Below are 18917 nucleotides of genomic sequence, written 5' to 3' on the forward strand. Positions count from 1 at the left end.
AAACTCAGTGTCCTGATATTTCCTTTGAGTTAATATATCTGTTTTAAAAATAAGGGCTGAATTTATCTAGAACAAAGTTTAAAAAAAAAAACCTTTTTTGGGCCTTACAAGAACAATGTTGATGTTGCAGAGCTCTTTCCTTGCTCCAAATGAACACCAGTACCACATCTGAAACATTTTCTAGAGCTCCAGAGCTCCTAAAGTTCACAATAACTCTAAGTGGTTTTGGGGAAATACTTTGTGCCTCTTAAACGTGAGTGCTGCCAGTGAGCCAGAATCCTGCAGCAGATACACGAAGCATTCCTATTATTTGAGGTTATGAACATTTGGATTGGGACACTGAAAACAAGGTCCCTTACTTGGAAATGCCCTGTCAAATATAGCCCACAGCTTGTCTCTTAAAGAAGGTCACGATGAAGGAGGACATGTAACAATTGACAGGACAAGAGGAAATGACCTCAAGTTGCCCCAGGAGAGGTTTAGACTGGATATTAGGAAAAAATTCTTCACTGAAAGGGTTGTCAAGCACTGGAACAGGTTCCCAGGGGAATGGTGGAGGCACCATCCCCAGAAGTCTTCTAAAGCCCTCATGTAGATGTGGCACTTAGGGACATGGTTTAGTGGTGGCCTTGGCAGCGCTGGGTTAGCAGTTGGACTTGATGATCTTAGAGGTTTTTTCCAACTTAAACAGTTTTGTGATTAACGTGGCACCAGGACTCCAGTGTCATCTGAGAGCTAATGCACCACTTTCCTAAATAACTGAAATCCCCACTCTCTTTCAAGCAGCACTACTTTTCATTTCTCAAAAATTAAATTAGATGCACACCTACACAGCTTTCAGCTTAGTTCAGGAAGATGTCTGGCTTTCCTGTGTGTCAGGCAGGATATATAGTCCTGTCATTAACTCCTTCTCCCCATCTGATGTGAGCCCTCTGCCTGAAATCTTGGTTGATACAATCAGACATGAGCTACTGCAGACATCTAAATTGCAGATAATACATATGAAAGGCATGTGGGGAAAAAGGGGTTATTTCTCAGAAATTATCCACTGAGAAAGTAAACTGATGATGTTGTGTTGTTTCAGGAATCCACAGACACTCCCAGTGTGGAATGGTCTGTACCCCTGGTGGAGTGATGCTGATGTCCTGATCTACAGCCGACAACAGCTGTGAGCAGGATGTCGGTCTGGCTGGCCAGGAGATTATTGCTTCCCACGTGTACTTAGCAGCTTGTACAGCCAGGATCTGGGATCTGCCCTCGAGATAGTCACTCTCACTACTACCAAAGTCCTCCATGGGTTGATGGGTGACATGGCAGTTCTTCTGATGAAGAGCAGAGGTGGCCACCATAACACGTAGCTGCTTTCCTAGTGAGCTGCTCGCACCAGCTGCTTCTATGGAGCTCTATTCCTGGCCAGGGTTTTCCCCAGGATCCTTCTCAGCTTCCCGATGTTTCCCTCCCAGACATCTGTTTTTCTTAATGGTCTGGGAACTGTACACAGCTTGTCAAGTTTCCCCAAATTAATTGGTGCCTCTCTGTGTGTACTTCCAGGCCTTGTTCTGGGCAGTTCTTGCTGCTCCTGAAGGATAAGGGGTGAGCTAATGGAGGAACGACCGGAAAAACCTCCCGGGCTGCCCACAGGGAGAAGAGATATAGTGCAGTCTGCAGGGCAAGTGTATCCAATCTCATGAGAGCAAAGAATTCTAGACCAAGACATAGAGTGAGATTTGGCCAGGAAGGCTGGACTTCCACGTGCACCATTTCAGTGGGGAATAAAATGCATGATCCGTGGTTATCTTCTGACACCGAACCTCTGAGATGAGAAGCTTTCTGTTGGTTAAAACGTGCCTTGCAGAAAATCATTATTTTGTGCCATCTCAGTCACGGTTTTGCTTTAAGTGATGCACACAGCCCTGCAGTTGTAGGCACAAAGTGAGGCTACACCCTGCTCTCACCTACGGACACTGAGACGCTCGGGCAGCTGTCCAGAGGGAAGCAGGATGAGCAAGTGGAACAGCCCCTGCAGTAGGGAAGGTCTCACCTTTCAGTTGCTACCCAGCTTAGCTTCTCCATTGCTTGCCTCGCATGGGGTCAGCAAAAAAGCCCTGCTTTTAGCAGAGGTCTGAAAAAAAGGTGAGTTTCAACAGGAGGAGGCTCAGACTCAAGATGCTTCAGGTGGGATGAGGAAGAGGCTGCTCTCGGCCTAAAGGAGCCGTTGAAGAGGATGAACTTTAAGCAGGTGCATACACAATATGCATAAATTGTCTAATCTGAAGCTATTCAGAAGGTTAAATTAGAAACTGAAGTCACTGAACTGCCAAAGAAGGGACACAGAGAATGCAAGAAGCAGGGACAGCTCAAAACACTTCTGATAAATGCTGTAAGTAGACTGTGGTACCTCCCAATTTAAACTCAACACTAGAGACAGTCTAGTTGTAGCAGCAAAGGGATTCAACTCCTCCTAATTTATCCCGCTGGGAACAGAAAATCACAAGAGTAAGTGAGCCTACACAGAGCCTCCAACTGCTGCAGCTTCCAGGACTCATCAGTTAGGACTGTGCTATCTTTGTAACACATTGCTATTAAATTAGGTCTTCACTGGATACAGGCAGATCAGAGAAGGGGGTTCGTATTTATCTGAGCCAGGAATTTAGTCTCAAAAGGTATGCAGATATGGAGTGGAGGAAAGTGATAGCAAGCACTCATCTGGCAGCCAGCTTGAGGTGTGAATGTTAAGTTATACCCACGGAGGCATCTTGTGAGTGGGACCCTGGGGAGCCCCAGCATTACTGAGGATCCAGGTCTTAGCACCCTTTGACTTCACTTGGGAGTCTCCAGTTTGTGAGACCACTGAAAATCAGGTCCTACTCCAGGCAAATGCAGCCTGGCAGCTTTAATTTGCTGTTATATTTGAAAATGCCTAAGTGAATTTTCAGCCCAGTCTGGGTCAGCCATAATGATGCACTAGAAATTTAGTGTTTTCCATAGTTAAATGACTCTATATACCTTAAGGAAAATGCACACAAGCAACTCCTGAGTTGCAGCTTGGCCTTGGACGTAGATTTTTTGGGGTGATCTGAAGACGATAATGATCTCTGTTTCTGAGTAAACCTGATCATAAAAATCTCCCAAAATGCTGTAACGGAGAAACCCAACGTTTGTAAGAGCTTCAAAACACTCTACCTACTTCAGTGCTCTGTTTCTTTTTCCTGCTGGCTGATTGAAACCCGTTTACATGTTCTCTCTGTGGCAAGAAGAGGGACTAAGTTCCTTCAACCTCAGGCACAGTTTCTCCAGATATATAAGCTGGGCCACCGGAACCAGGTGTCCAGGAAGTGTGGGCTCAGTGCCTGCACACCACTTGCTCAGGGACTAAGTCAGCACTAGGAAGCTCTTGCCAGCATGTCACTGAATTCACAGATCTTAAAGTGAAAGGTGTTAAGAAGAAAAATTATATTCCACTTACAACTGCTGGAATTGCTGGAATGAGCCAACGATTTTTCTGCTGCAGAGCAGAGTTAGAAGAAATAAAGCATGACAGTTTCATTACTCAATAGCTTTTCTCTCCCATGGGCTACAAAAAGAGGTTTCCAGCTTCCTCCTTGAGGACCATGTGCATGCCCATGTCTGTTTGCATGGAGAGCCTCTCTGCCTCTAACTGGGAGCGAACAGCTCCAGATTGGGAATGAAAACACTGGGTTTTCATGGAGGGACCGTGTTGACAACTCCGTGTGCTTTGTAAAGACCAAGTGGGAAATCAAATTAAACAGGGCACATTTCACAAGCTAAACATGCACTGGCTGTAGGCCCCAAGGGGTGAAATTCCTGGGAAGCCTGGCACACAAGCTCAAGTGTGTGTATATTAAAACAGGACATGTTTCACCTGAACTTACATCAGGGGGACATGGCACTCAGCAGAAAGGTATTTCCAGATGATTGACTTGAATAAGCCATGATTGCTGTTGCAGTACACAGTTTTAAAGGATAAAGAAACAGGAAGAAAGGATAAAAATAAAATTGGTTTTGTGTTTTACACGGGCAATAAAATAACCATTCCCAGACTCTTGCAGATGTGATGCCAATTTATTTTGACCTAAGCTTCCCACAGGCAGTAGTTTGCTGGGCTTCAATAACATACTGCAGCAGGGAGGAATCATAAACACTTTTGGGGCCTGATGCTGAATAGCCACTAGCTTCTGCCAGCAGCCCCACACGTGGAAGAACTGCAGAAACAGTATGGTCCTGGCCCCTCTGGTGGCCCTGTCAATGCTACTGCCTGAATACAACAGATCACTCCTGCCATTATCTTTCTTATGGTCAGCCCAGTCTGTTTTTGAATCATTCATGGGAAAGAGATTTCCACTACATTTGGTTTCCAGCACACTATCCCAAACCCTGCCAGACCTCACTGTTACAAATCTTTCCTGCTATTTGGTGAGATATAAATCTTCCCTTTAATTGGATCCCATTATTCCCAGGCATGCTGCTTTTCCAGTGCACTAACTCCTTCTGTTTCCTCTGTGTTGAAAGTTTTAGACTACTGTCCTCTGTCTCCCTGCAAAGCCACACTGACTTGTTTGACTCCATTCTTCTGAGCCAGATTTCCTTCTTTGCATTTTTGTGCACAACAAGTCGCTGGTCTGCACTCTTTAGATACCTAGGCTTTCCAAACCACACACTTCAATTCTCTGTGCATTTGAGAAGCCTGAGATGAACTTTGTTGAAGCTGGCAGTGGTGAATCAATATCCTTTGCAGACTGGCCATTAGTAATCCACACTGACCACAATATCGTGTGCATCTCTTTACAAAGGGCAAACAGGTTTATTTGCCTGAGGACTCTTGTATGCAACAAAAACCAGCTCACAACTTTGTAAACTGTATAGGCTTTGAGCTCTTTTAAAATTTGATGATGAAGAACGAAAGAAAAAGCCATGCATCTATACCAGCTGTCAATCTGGCAAGTCTGTTAACTACTGTTAACTAACCAGGTGAAAACAGAATGGAAAATCAACCCTAGTTTGTATGGGCTTGGCTATTTCCATGACAAAAAGGTTTTCTAGCAGCAGGTATTGATAAAGCAATGCTGATGTTTTCCCCTGTTCTTCAGATAAGGTGATGCTGGGAATGTATGAGAAGGTATGCATAATATGCTGCTCAATTAGACTGTGGAGTACAGGATAGAAGGTGTTTCCAAGATGCAATCCCATGACTTGGGACACTCAGACAACCAAAGGTTACACTGGGGAGTGAGGAGGGGTTCAGAAGAATCAGCCCTCTCTGGTGACACGGGAAAAGCCTGAATTCCATTTACTCTGGGGTCTCTGCTAGGTACAAGAAAGGGTCACAGCACAGCCCGTGAGGTTTGGGTTTGCTGTTTTCTGTCCTTTAAGTGAGAGGCCTCCAGTTGCTGTGATATGGAAGTCTGGCAAATCTGATCCTTTCCAGGACCCTCTGCTGCAGACATCTGCCTGCTCCTAAATCTGCCCAGACCTGAGGAATAAAATAGGGTCATATGGTATCTCTCCTGATGTATTTAAATACTCTTCCCTTTATCTACACAGACACCCTGCACAAATGTGTCACTTTGATGAGTTTGGGAGGAAACACTGAAAACAAGTGTATTTGAGGTTAAACTATTCTGTAAGCAAAACCAAAAAGAGGGGAAAATTATTGTTTTAACTTTCAGAGTGAAAGTCAAGCATCAGAGTTTCCTGAGAAAGGAAAATTGTTTCCTGGCAGGCCTAACCATGGCATAATGCCTGTTAATCTCTGCTCCACAGCTGCAAGGGTGGGCAGAGACCTCTCTCAGCCCAGCTCACCTACTGTCCTGCTGCTCTGAGGACCACGATGGTCACAGATTTCAGCCCCACCAGCTGTACATCCCCTCCACTTCAGTCCTCTTGGGTGACAGGTCACATATCCTTCGTGCAGTTTTCCTAAGGACAGGGTAAGTGCCTGTTCTGAAAGCAAGCTGCCCTGTCGTTTGGGTGAGGGTGTCATTCCTTGTGGCTGTGGGAATGGTGCAGCAACTGAGATACTGGACCTGGAAATGCTGTGATGTCTGGCAGACCATAGCACAAAGAAAAACAGTGCTTTTGACCTTGCCTGTTGAGGGAAGGAATGTGTTTGAACCCCAGGAAGTTTCTGCAGTCTCTCAGTGAGATGGAGAATGGCAGACTCAGGAATTTTCTCCACACTGCTCTGCTCCTCACTAGAGTGGGGCAGGACCCCTCTGTGGTATCCTCACCTGACACAGGAGGTGGGGCTTTACTGAAAAAAGCAGTGACTCCAAGCAGTTACTCAAGATGTCCAAGATGAAAACACTGGTGCAGGGACAGCACAGGGCCTGGAGCTGGAGCCATGCCCAGTAGGTTGCCCAGAAGGGAAGTGGTGAAGTGAGCAGAGATCTGCCCTCAGCCCTGGAAAAGCTGTCCCTCTCCTGAGCCAGAGTACCAACAGGAAAGAGGAAGATCTAGCAGGAGTACTTACAGAAAAGAGACATGGGAATGGAGATGTCACAGAATTAAACTACAGCTGTTGGTAGGCACAAAGAAGAGGGAGCCTTCCCAAAATAAACCTGATTGCTGCACCTTTGCGGCTTAGGAACCCATCACACCACAGGGAGCCACTAAGCAAAACTCAGTCTTGGATTGCTTCCCTTTGCTGTGTGAGTAAAGTTCAAGTGTCTCCATGCTCCCAAGCTCCTACAGAGAGGCTGGGAAGAGGAATGCCATGACTGCTGTTGGGCTGCAGAAAGCCACAAGCACTTTCAGCAGATGCCTTAGCTCACATCTGCAGCAAGGTTTGGTGCAGCTCTGGGAATTAGACAGCTTGGACCAAATCTGAAGATGTAAACTAACACAGCAACACAAAAATTTCTGATTCTTTTATACCATGAGTGCAAAGAATGTTTAGTGGTTTATAAATGGCTTAGCTTTCATCAGTGCAGCTTTACACATTTTTGATATGAACTCCTCATGTTAACAGTCTGTGGTATAAGCTTCGTGATTTCAAGTTCCTTTCATCAGTCCTAACACTGGAAAGAAAAATGATTCTGAAATCTATCTTGCATCAAGAAGCTGCATCTTAAAAAAAATCCCAAACTGAAGATCAGCAGACTCCCAAAATTACCTGAATTGCAAGAACAGCATTTTGCTGCCTTTTTCTCCCTCTTCAGGGTCTTAAATGGTTTCAGTTACTGCTTTCGATGTGGTACATTCCTGACAGCAGAATGGCTAAGGTACTAGTCCCTAAGGAGTGGCAAACCCACACTAACCACTCTGAGAAAGCAATCCCAGCTATCTCACTTCTGTGGGTTTTTCAAAACTAGGGTCTTCCTGCCAGAGACGTGATGGAAATCAGCTGCCTAGGTCAGCCCTCTGCCCTTTTTCCCCTAATGCTGGTAATCCTCATGTGTCCCATCAGAGCAAAGAGCTTACCAGTTATGCCAGCAGGAAAGCACAGAGCAGCCCTGCCTGCCAATGATGAAGGGAAATGACAGGACTTCTCGTTCCTGTTGCACAGGATCATTAAATCTGGTTTTAAAGCAAAAGACTGTGCTGAGTCTCTGGGTCCTGTTTATGATGCCTGTGAAAAGCCCTCAGGAAGAAACAGAGTGGAGAAAATCAACTGATGGGAACTCAAGTTCTTGCTCTTGGCTCTATTTTGGTCTAATATCTTCTTACCTTTGGGACATTAAACACCTTTTTGGAGGCTTGGGGCAAGACCAAATGCACTACTTATAAAATAGCTTGGGAATTGAGATATCTTAAAAATAAGAATGGAAACAGCAATCTATAGATGATTAAAAAAGGTAACCAGGGCAAAAAGTGTGAAATAGAGGTAAAGGGGCAAAATCAAGAGCAGGGAACTTTTAGGTTGTATACTTCAGAGAAGCTTCCTGACCATCAGACCTTCCATATGTGTCACACATCTCCCAAAGGAAATGGCAGGTCTGCCACTTTCTACTCCAAAACACCGCTGTGGTAGACAACAGAAAATACTCAAGGGGTGCAGTCCTCTGTATGTGGAGAGGAGAAGAGGAGAGGGGGTAGGGGAGAGTGTCCTCGACATGACAAAATATCTGCTTCAGCTCTAAGTCAGTCTTTGCTCCATATGTGGCTTACTGTGCATAGAGGACATAAAAATTAACAGCTCAGCTCCCCATCCCCTCTAAGACATCTCAGGATACTACATAGTGAAAAAGAATAAAAGGAGTATTAGCAGTTACTGAATCGGGCTCTGTCAAACCTGAAAGCTCTTATAAAGCTGTATATCTGTCATGCCACATGTAGTCTGTGCTGAGTTGGTGTGACCACTGCTCGGTCTTTTCTCCACCCCAAAATCTATTCAGATAGTTTGATTGAGGACTTTTTTTGTCATGAACATGCCTGAACACACCAGATCTTTAACCCTTGCCTGTGGGGACAGTCAGCACAGATAGCAAGGATGGCAACGTGAGCACCTGCGTGTTACCAGAACTGCCCAACTGAGCTATGCGCTGGAAATCTTCAAAGGCAAACTTAAGTGGTGCTTCAAGAACTCTGTTCTCTGGCTCTGTTGCGTGTCCCCTGCTGTTGGGACTTCATCCATGCAGAAAAATGCTTATCTAATATAAAGTGTTTAGTAAGATCTCTCTTTAGCTAAGAGAAATACCAAATGTCCTCTCTTTCGTCATTTGAGGTTTTGCCAATGTTGTAATCACCTTTCTATTTCCTGTGCCCCTCCTAAAAATAAATATTTTTATTCCTTTGCCACTTAAAAAAACTGTTCATAAAGCTTGCAAATCCAGTCTGACATGACCGAAACAAGCACCATCATTCCCATTTTGAATGAATGGAAAAAGAACCAAGGGGAGGTGAGCTGCCTTGCCCAAGAGGGTGTTATACAGGAGAAGGCTTGGACGTAAATACCAAGGAAGCCAGACTGCTGTCCACCAGCTGTGTACCACCCACCCCCCCCCCCCCCCCCCCCCCCCCCCCCCCCCCCCCCCGAGACATGAGATCCAACTCTCCTGAAGCACGGGACATGTGGCATGGAGAAAAAAAGGACAGGAAACCCTCCGGGGGTGTGCTACTCATCTACCTTGCTGAAGCAACAGTTCTTGGGTCCTCTTTCATGAACCAAAATGCTCTATTGATAACGAAAGTGACACCTCCCAATCCACGTGGAACGAGGGGTTCACACAGCTCAGGGTCCAAATCACTGCTGCTGCTGCAGGGGTTGGGTAGGAATCAACCCCAAGCAGCCTCCCAAGTCTGCACGGTTTGTTCCTTCTCCTTATGTCCCCATTTTTAAAGGCTTCTTAAAACCCCCTTTCAAAATGATACCTTTTAAAATCTAACTCTCTTTCCCACCTCAGAGATTAAAACAGTAAATGGCAGTCCTTCCTCGTTCCCCTTTCACAGATGTAATTTCTCCCCATAACATCCCCCTACTTTCAAAATCTGGACTAAACCCCACGAAGTAGTCTGAGGTGCATGGCAGGGGCTGGGGGAGTGGGAGGGGGAGAGACCTTTATCTGAACTCCAGCGAAGAGAGATTTTGAAGCTGCCTTTAGTGAGAAATTGCTTTGCAAGGTGGAGCTAAAGCAGATCGAGGAGCGAGTCACAAGCTAGTGGAAATAAAAGTTTTCTTTACCTCCATGTCCTGCAAGAAAGAGGTGTCCTCGGGGCAATCTTTCTTCCCCACCCCTTTCCCTCTTATCTGTGGGAAAACTTCAGCCGAGCCAGAGCAAAATCGTGCCGCCGTGGAGGGAGTGTTATATCCAAGCCCCTGCTCAGCTTGAAAACGGACAGAGCCCAGCGAGTGGCCCTGCACTACGAACAAGGAAGAAGGGCGGGTGGGTGAGAGGAAGGGAGGGAGGGGAGAGGAGGGGGAGGCAAGGCAATCAGGGTTTAAATTTAGACACAAATCTAAACAGATACTGTCCTTCCCGGAGTGCTGGGCTCAGGAGACAACAAGCAACAAACTCTGCCGCTGCGCCCAAACTTGGGGACACCACATGTGCATTTCCTCCCTTCCTTTCTTTCTCCCCTCTGTATTTTCTATCACCTTATCTTTATTCCCCTCCCACCCACCCACCCCCGTTTTGTCTTTATTTCTCTCCACTCCTTCTGGTTGCTGCCCCAGTGTCTCTGCCTGGATCTCCCCTGTCCACGCTCCCCTTTCCAAGTCTGCAGGGTCTCCTGCTCGTTATTTGTGAGGACGATCTCTTTCCCTCTAACTGCAGCTTCCCTTCTCTCTTCCTTCACACTTTGCAGTAATTTCGGTCAGCAGCGAACTGTCTTTAGAGAGGTTAGAGAGGCAGAATAGGAGGAGAGAGAGGGTGATTATTGGGGTTGAACAGAATTTAAGGCTTTGATGTCCTGGTGCGTGGCTAGGACCCCCAGGAAGGACAATATCTGCTGGGTGATTCCCCAGAGAGACAACAGGGTGTTGCTCAAATGTGGGCACAAGCAGAGGGTCCCCATGCAAGGTTGTCACTGTCCAGCTGCAGAGCAGGACTAGCTCTTTCCACCCTGAGTTTGTGCCTCACGACACCAGATCAGAAGGTGCAGGTTGTTCTTCCCTCCCTCCACAGGGATGGACATACTTGTGCACTGGAAGTGAGAAGCTTCCATGGTGATAGAAAAATTCAGATGGGGGAAAATGAAGCCTCTGGAATGTTTTGCTACAGTTTCCCTTTCCATTCTGATCACAGTATTGCAAACCGGACATCTCTTTTAGCAACTGTTTGCATATGCTTCCTTCTCAAGAATTTCAGTCCCCACCTCTCAGAGCAGGGTGGTGCAGAGGAATTTGGAAACACTCCCTTTGTCTTCTGCTGGCTTCCTTGTCTTGTGTGCAGCTGCAGAGTGACACAATGTCATATCGTCATTTTGGCAGGATACCTTGGGGGCAGAAGAGGGTTAAGGCATATTTTTCTAAAAGGGATGCATACTTTTGCTTTGCAGTGTTTCACAAGTCCCTGCTGGCTATGGCTGAAAACACTCCAGAATGGATTTAAATGTGAGCATCATGATATCCCAGTTTACTGTTACCAACAGTTGTCCTTACAGTGTAGTTAACTGTTGCTGTACTGCAAGCTGTGGGACTCCTGTGGAATTAGCAGCTTTAAATCGTGATCTCATTATCTCCCAAATTTAATATACAACAGTTACTCTGTCCCCAGCCAAAAGAGTGATAGGCGGAGTTGCTGCAATCTGAAGATTGGGCAACAGGACTAATTAATCTTCAGTTGTTGAAACACTAGATTAGTTGAAACCTCTCTGCTGTAAGTAACCAAAAGATACTGCATCTGTAGATATAAGAAGAGAGATTAAAGATCTAAAAGAAACATAAAAATGAAACTGCTTGATTGGAAATCCTATTCATTTCTTCAAGTCCTGACAATGATAGGTCAGGAGAGGGAATAGGAACTGAATTGAGAAGCAGGGAGGGCAGGATTCTTCTCCTGCCCGTGCTTTGCTTGCTCTCAGGACAGAAGGAGGATTTCAAGCTCAGGGATTTCACTGGACATGGGTCACAAGTGTTGTTTTCAAGATTTCTGTCATGTAACAGACTGTCAAAATCACACCTCCAATGGCTGCTTCATGCTGCTCACCTTCTGTTTCAGTACTTTCTTTTTGCTTTCAGGGGTTGTACTCTGCAGAGGAAACTGTTTGCTTAGTTCTACAGAAAAGGAAACCGCCAGACAGAACCAGTATCACTTTACCCATACCAATAAAGCAAAGGTAGTTGCAGCTGCCCCACCACAATTCTTCACTCTATTTCTGCTCCCAAAGATCTTGCCACAGAGCAAATCTTCTCTGCCAGCAGGATTCCCAAATGCCACTGCTCTGAGCATGGTACACAGTATTCAGTTTTTTAATGCTAAATCTTTCTTCCTTCAGGAGCAAGGAGAGAAAGCACAGAAATAAGGTGCATATTTTTCTCCTGACAGGAAGACATGAAGTGTGGCTTGATTCTCCTCTTTCTTTTTTCTGGACTGAAAAACACTAGAAACTCTGAGCAAACAACCCACATGTTTCGACTGCCAGGACTTTGTAACAAACGTTATTAAGGGAGGTTATACTGAGAAACCGGGTGTTTTACATGATGCACATATGCAAGCATGAATGTGAGGTATCTGTGAGTATGACTCTCTACATCCCTGGGTATACCTCTGCTTAGAGACTTTCTGGGATACAGCAGTGTCTAGGAGACTAACTTGTTCTTATATGCAAAAAAAAAAAAGTTGCTACATTTGTTCTGCTTTGGAGGAAAAAACCCCATCGTCGTCACCACAAGTGCCATTAAAAGGGGCTGTAGGGGGAAATTTCATTGGACTGAGAAAATGTTGCAACTGTGGCTGCCCGGATTTTGCAGCTTCCCAGCTCATTATTTTCAAGACCCGTGAGGCCAAACCAGCAAGTTTGCTTCGGGGCCGAATGAACTGGTACTCCTGCTACGGGCACCACGTGGGGGAGAGGTGCAAGGAACTCCTCTATCCTGGCATTCCTACAAAACAGGCAGCATAAGTAGTTCTGCCATGCTCAGAAACACCACTTCTAATATTTGCTGGCCTCCTCCATTTTAGCTATAGAGGATGGACAGTGGAACCTCCACAGGGTGCTAGAGTGAGCGACAGAGAGGAGATGTAGGCACGTGGCAATTCTTTATTCAGAGACTAGCTAGTAAAAAAAGTTTCTGAGGGCATCTGAAGCTTTGACTCTGGCATTTGTGCCCACACAGCAACCTCATTCGGGTGTGTCTGCGTAGCTGCCAAATCTGGGAAGGTATGTTTGTCAGGGTGGTGGATGAGCAAAGGGTGGAGGGAGCTGTGGGTTCCTGAAAGACAGACTGAAATTCTGTACTTTGTCAAGGCATTTGTCGAGGGTTTGGTAGAGCTCACCTGTCAATGCCAGTATCTGAAATCATTCTGTCCACCTCTCCGTCTGGCTTTGGCTGCTGCTATCCACATGATTTCCCAGAATTCATACTAGTACCCAGCAGCTGTTACTATGTTGGGCTTTCGACTGCCTGAAAACGGGTCTCAACCCTTCCTGTTCCCACTCAAGCAACTCAATTCTCAACTGAAAAAAAAAGGGGGATAAGGTAACCAAAAAAAGGCATTTGCATTTCAAAGATCAATCAACTCTAAAAGCCAACATCCTGTTTTGGGTTGGCTTTGCACACCAGCCCCTCTGACAATGGCAACCTGACAGGAAGCGAACGTGAGCAGCGTTTTTCTAGGGGAAACTCCCTTTGTTGAACCCACCATTCGGCTCTGAAGCCTCTGCCCTCACCCCTCAGCATTTCAAACTAACGCTGCGGACGCCGAGCCTCACCCTCCTCTTCGGGGAGTTATCAGCAGGAAATGAAGTCAGCTGGAACTCTCTGTACCATCGGCATTTCTCTGGTCGGGCCGTGCAGCTGCAGCGAGGCACGTCTGGGAGCACACGGGCACACACCGTGCTCACGTGCCAGCACCCACACGGACACACGGACACTGTGCACCCCTGGGAACCGGGGCGAGAGGGAAAGCCCCGTAACCAAAGATGCTTGGGTTAAATGAAAGGTTATAAGTGACTCTTGCTGAGCTGTGTTGGACAGGGAGTGTGAGATCGTGTGTTTTTCATACATAGAAAAGTAGGTGACGGAGACTAACTGAAATATTGAATCATTTCACGTGTCCCTGACTGCCAGCTGGCACCTGAGTGCTAAAATCATGGTTCACATGGACCAGGCTTCTTAATTCCCATGCTCTGAGCAAAAGCCTGTCCCTAAGCAGAGTAAAGTTAGGAAAATGCTGTATGGTATAGGGAGCATTTCACCTGTGACACTTGTAGTAATGAGGTCACACTGAGGTGGCTCACCCTCATTCATACCAGGCCACTTAGGGCTGGTGGGTGGTATACAGGCAGCTGGGGTCATCTCGTTCTTTGGAAAGCTCTTCTTTCACTGCTGATCTGCTTAACTTCAGAGAACAAAGTGAGCTGGGGTATTAAGAGGCATGGCTGCAACCCATTGTATTAATATAGTGATGGGACAAATATTACCAGCATCAGCCATTGACACCTTGCTTCCAGACTGAACAATCCCTCTATCAGTTACTAGTTTTAATACACAGCAAAGCTTAATATGAACAAACAAAACCACTCAGAACATGAGTGCTGATACAATCCCAGGTGTCTGTGTCGGATACAACCATGTTTTTGATTACATTGTTCTCGGGCCAGTCCCACTGTCTGTCTCTCAACATCCTAGAAAGCAGTGTCACAAGCAGTGGCCCACGTCAACAGCTTCCTCAGCTCAAGTGCTGACTGAATAGCACAATTTTCTGACTGAAAATGGGAAAACATTTCTGGTCCCCAGCCGGTTATGGAGAAGAGAAGCTTGCCTTCCCACTGCCTGTGTGGTGGCTGCTAAAAAAGGTAAAAGGACTTTCGGCTGAATACCAGGCCAGCTTTATGTTCATTGTAACTATCTTCTAAAAACAACACTGATGAAAAGGTCAGCTAAAAAAGCTAAATTCCCAACCAAGGTAATTCAGGAACTCTGAGGATAAGAACAAAGCACGTAACACCTTTTTGTGTTCAGCAAAGTTCTGTGTTGTGTGCCATTTCCTAACAGCAGCAGTGCCACACTGTTTGGCGGGACTGATATCTCCTCAGGAGGGTATCTAACCAACATTTTTAGAAACAATTTGCATGGTGGGTCTCATGTGGCACCGAGCGCTGGCACTTCAAAGCACTGAGTGCTTCAGCTTTTGCCAGAGCTGACTCACAGGTCAGTCGCTTCTGTCACACACAGCGGCAAGTGGCTTTAATCACTTTAATCACTCTGGCTGTCATTTGCATGCAGAGAGCTGGCCAAGCTCTACACGCAGCGAGGCTGCACAGCTTGCAAGTGTTATCTGGACACAGACAGGTTTCTGTTCACGGACAGACTGCATGACCGAGACAGGAAGCCCGGACCAGTGCACAGCCAGACTGTGCGTCTGAGGAGAAACCTTGCCCAGCTCATCCCACAGCCAGGCCGCCTAAAGAGAGAGCTGGCTCGGGGAAATCCAGCTGTGAAGAGGGCAGACAAAGCATGATGGTACACTAGCCCACTCTCTGGCTAAAATACATCTTCTCCAGAGACACGGCCTGAAGCCTATCACATGTAAAACACAGTGAAATAAAGACTGATGCATGAGCTGGCCAACTCCTGCAGGAAGGAGTAAACTGGCTCCATCTTTGGTGAGATATTAACTGTCTATTTACTGGTTTTTTAATGCAATAAAGCACATGAGTTGAAAATGAGAAGTACTGGCTGGCAATACTTTCTTGACCTTGTTATGCAAGGGTGCTGAGAGCCCCTAGACATATTGCACCACAGCAGAGAGAATCCTTCTCCTTTCTCTGAAATCCAGCTGAGCAAGTGAGAGAGCCTGGAGATTGACTTGAGATAACTCATCCTTTCAGAGCAAGCTGAAAGACTTAAAGACCTTATCCCTCACCCTACAGGTTCACTCCACACAGCCCATCGAAATAGAGCACCAAAACAAGCCCTCTTTTTTCACTGCAATGTTCAAGACAGTCTATACATCGCTGTGCACTGTCCACTGCAGAGACCACTCAGATGAATAAATTCTATTCTCTGCAGAGGAAAGCCAATGCTATTTGCTTCCATAAATCCTGCCAAGCACTGAATTCCCACCAGACTCATCAGCCCAAATCCACTGGGGTCAGGCAGCAGCAGCCCTTTGCACTTGAGGACAGGGAATGCTGCAGGTGTGCCACAAGGCTGTAAAAGGGCAGAGGGAGGCAAGGAAAACTTGGCAGACCTTGTTTGGATGTTTTTTTTCCTCTTGGCACCTGAGATACCGCCGTGTGTTCCCAGCGGTGGCAGGGGGACTGAGGAATGATCTCCCACTCTCTCTACCAGGTTCACTTTGACTCTCCTGCCACAGGGGCTGTGTGGCTCCAGTAACATGTACCCTTCCTATAATAGGAGGGATGGCCACATTCACCAAATACATATATCTAAAGCCAGAACATGAATTTTTTGTTTTCTGAGCAAAATAATAACAATAATAAAGAATTGCTAGCCCTGCTTGCCACATCCTATCTTCTTTCCTTTCTATCCTTTTTTTTCCTGCCCCCGTGGCACTTATTGTTTGTTACTTCCACGTGCTCTCTATGGTATCCCTTCTTTCCTGTGCTGACCCCACCAACCACCTCCTGCCTGTTCCCTGTCATGCCCTGCTGTTCCCCAGTAACACCATTCACACACTTATACCCTACCACCACCCCCACTCATCCCTTTGACTGCATCAAATAGATCAAGTAGAGCTCCCAGGCTCTCCAAGGGCAGGACTGAAAATGGAGAGAAACATGCAGTTTGTGTGCGTGCACACACATGTTGGTAGGGACAGAAAAGAGCAATTTATAATGTCTCTGTTTTAGCCATAAAAAACAAAATGAGTTTGTTACATCTTGTTTTCCTCATCCCCTTTTCTTTCCTAAGATATTTCTTCTAAACCATTTTTGACCCTTTCTTCCATACTCTTCTCACTCGTGCAGAGCAGCTCCTGTCTTTTTCCCTCCAACGTGTTCCACTCCTGCCCCTCGCCTGAACAAGTTGTATAATCCTGCATACACAAAGACAACCTTTAGCACAGTCTCTTCTCTCATAACTCACTCCTTTTCTCCCTCTGGTTTTCTCCTCAGCACTCTGCCCTGAAACATCCCTTGTCCTGTACTACACACAAGGCCACCTGTATGGCTTTATTTGCTGGAGTGGTTGTCACTCCCAAGCTCAACCACCTACCTGAGCTGAATATCTGCACATCAGGGGTTCAGAGCACCCCTTTTTCTTTTTATTTTTCTTTTTTTTTTTTCCAGGAGAAGGCAGCAGCAGAAGGCTCTGTGTGTCTGGGATCCAGAGGAGAGGCAGGAATCTCTGTCCGTGCTCTGCAGGCAAGAGGAATGACGGAGGAAAAATTATTTTGTTCTGCCTGTATAGGACAGCAGATAAATGGTAGGAGAGGGATGTGTGGTGTGTTTTTCTTCCTGAATTCAGCCCAACAGAATGATCCATCCGGACTTCTACAAGCTGTGGGTGCTGTAAGGGCAGATTGTAGTTGCACAGTAAGTTAATTTGGGTTTCTCAGTGGTACATTGCAGGACATACTTGGTAGGATTGAAGTGGAAAAATGAAAATTCACCGTCTTTCAGGGCAAGTTGAATCAAGTCTCAGTATTACCCCAGTTAAAAACATCTCTTTATACAAATCTTTGTAAGGATACTGAGCACAAAGTGGTAGCTACAATAAGGTATAGCTCAGTGTTTATTTGGGTAAGTAATGCAATTAAGTGGCCTTCAGTGGAATGGTGTTCAACTAGGAAAACCAAGTCTTGCAGAAGAGAGGGCTCTGACGTACAGAGCTTGCAGTGTGCAAGAGATAAGACCTGAGCCCTGCCTAATGGCAAATCATCCTATAGTCTTTGCTGTCTACACCAGTTCGAGATAGTCCCCGCTTGCTGTAATTAAATGACAAAGTTTCTCTTGGGGAAAGCTGGGCCACAAACACCTGAGGTGACACAGAACCAGCCCTTGAGACTGATTTGGCAGTGGGCAGGGACAGCGGGGCTGATGGTGCCACAACCACCCTTTGAACCACAGAATTGTTCAGGTTGGAAAAGACCTTTAAGAAGGTCTAAACTAACCACTAACCCAGCACTGCCGCGTGCACCGTTAAACCACGTCCTCAAGTGCCATATCCACGTGGGTTTTTTTGAACACTTCCAGGATCTGATGGACTTCCACAGGCAGACAAGGCAGGGGCGACGCCAGGGGACGGCTGCTGCGGGGCACCGTGCCATGGGCTATCCCGGGTCACCCGGACCCCGCAGGACGGACCGGCTTCGAGCGGTGGGTGCCGGAGGGTGGGTGGGCAGCGCTTTTGTGCGGGGCTGGCTCTGATGCAGCCGCCGGGAACCGCCGGGAGCCGCCGAGAAGGGCCGGGAACCGCTGCCGGGAGCCGCCGGAGCCGCGTCCCGCCAGCGCCCCCCGCAGCCCGACGGGATCCCTGTCCCGATGGACCGGGGGAGCCGCTCCTGCCGGCCCATCGACACGTGATTGATTGCCAGGGAATTCTGCGGGCCCAGGCCAGCGCTGCGAGGTTCGACAGGACCAACACTTCGGTCACAACAACCCCACGGGGCGCTGCAGGCTGGGGACAGAGCGGCTGGAAAGCGGCCCGGTGGAACAGGCCTGGGGGGTGCTGGTCCACAGCAGCTGGACACGAGCCAGCGTGTGCCCAGGGGGCCAAGAAGGCCAATGGCATCGTGGCCTGTATCAGGAACACTGTGACCAGCTGGATCAGCTCCCCCTGTACTCGGCACTGGTGAGGCCGCACCTCGAGCGCTGTGTCCAGTTCTGGGCCCTCACTCCAGGAAAGACATCGAGGTGCTGGAGCGTGTCCAGAGAAGGGCAGTGGAGCTGGGGAAGGGTCTGGAGCACAGGTCCTATAAGAAGTAGCTGAGGGAGCTGGGGAGAATCAGCCTGAAGCAAAGGAGGCTCGGGGATGACCTTATCACTCTCTCCAACTCCCTGAAAGGAGGCTGTAGCCGGGGGGTGTCGGGCTCGTCTCCCAGCAATAAGACGAGAGGACACAGCCTTAAGCTGTGCCAGGGGCGGTTTAGGTTGGACATTAGGAGTAATTTCCTCATGGAAAGGGTGATCAGACATTGGAAGGGGCTGCCCAGGGAGGCGGTGGAGTCACGCTCCCTCGAGGTGTTTACGGACGGACTGGCCGTGGCGCTCAGTGCCATGGTCTGGCTGACACGGTGGTGGTCGGTCACAGGTCGGACTCGGTGATCTCAGAGGTCTTTTCCCACCTATTCATCCTGTGACCTTGCGATTCTGAACAGACTCTCACTGAC

At 47.2% G+C, this 18917-nt stretch overlaps 1 protein-coding gene across 4 annotated transcripts in view; it reads right to left on the reverse strand.

The window, feature by feature from the left end:
* RCSD1 (RCSD domain containing 1) overlaps positions 1–9782 on the reverse strand; it is a 32672-nt gene extending 22890 nt beyond the window's left edge. For all 4 annotated transcript variants that reach the window (XM_039386495.1, XM_027722560.2, XM_039386494.1 and 1 more), the window contains exon 1: positions 9641–9782. In XM_039386495.1, the coding sequence (XP_039242429.1) occupies positions 9641–9646 (6 nt within the window). In that variant the 5' untranslated portion in view covers positions 9647–9782. The remainder of the gene's footprint in view (positions 1–9640) is intronic.
* Positions 9783–18917: the final 9135 nt, after the last annotated feature.

The sequence above is a fragment of the Pipra filicauda genome, unplaced genomic scaffold (assembly GCF_003945595.2).
Source record: "Pipra filicauda isolate LSUMZ 115617 unplaced genomic scaffold, ASM394559v2 scaffold487_size526621_pilon, whole genome shotgun sequence".
Lineage (NCBI taxonomy): Eukaryota > Metazoa > Chordata > Aves > Passeriformes > Pipridae > Pipra > Pipra filicauda.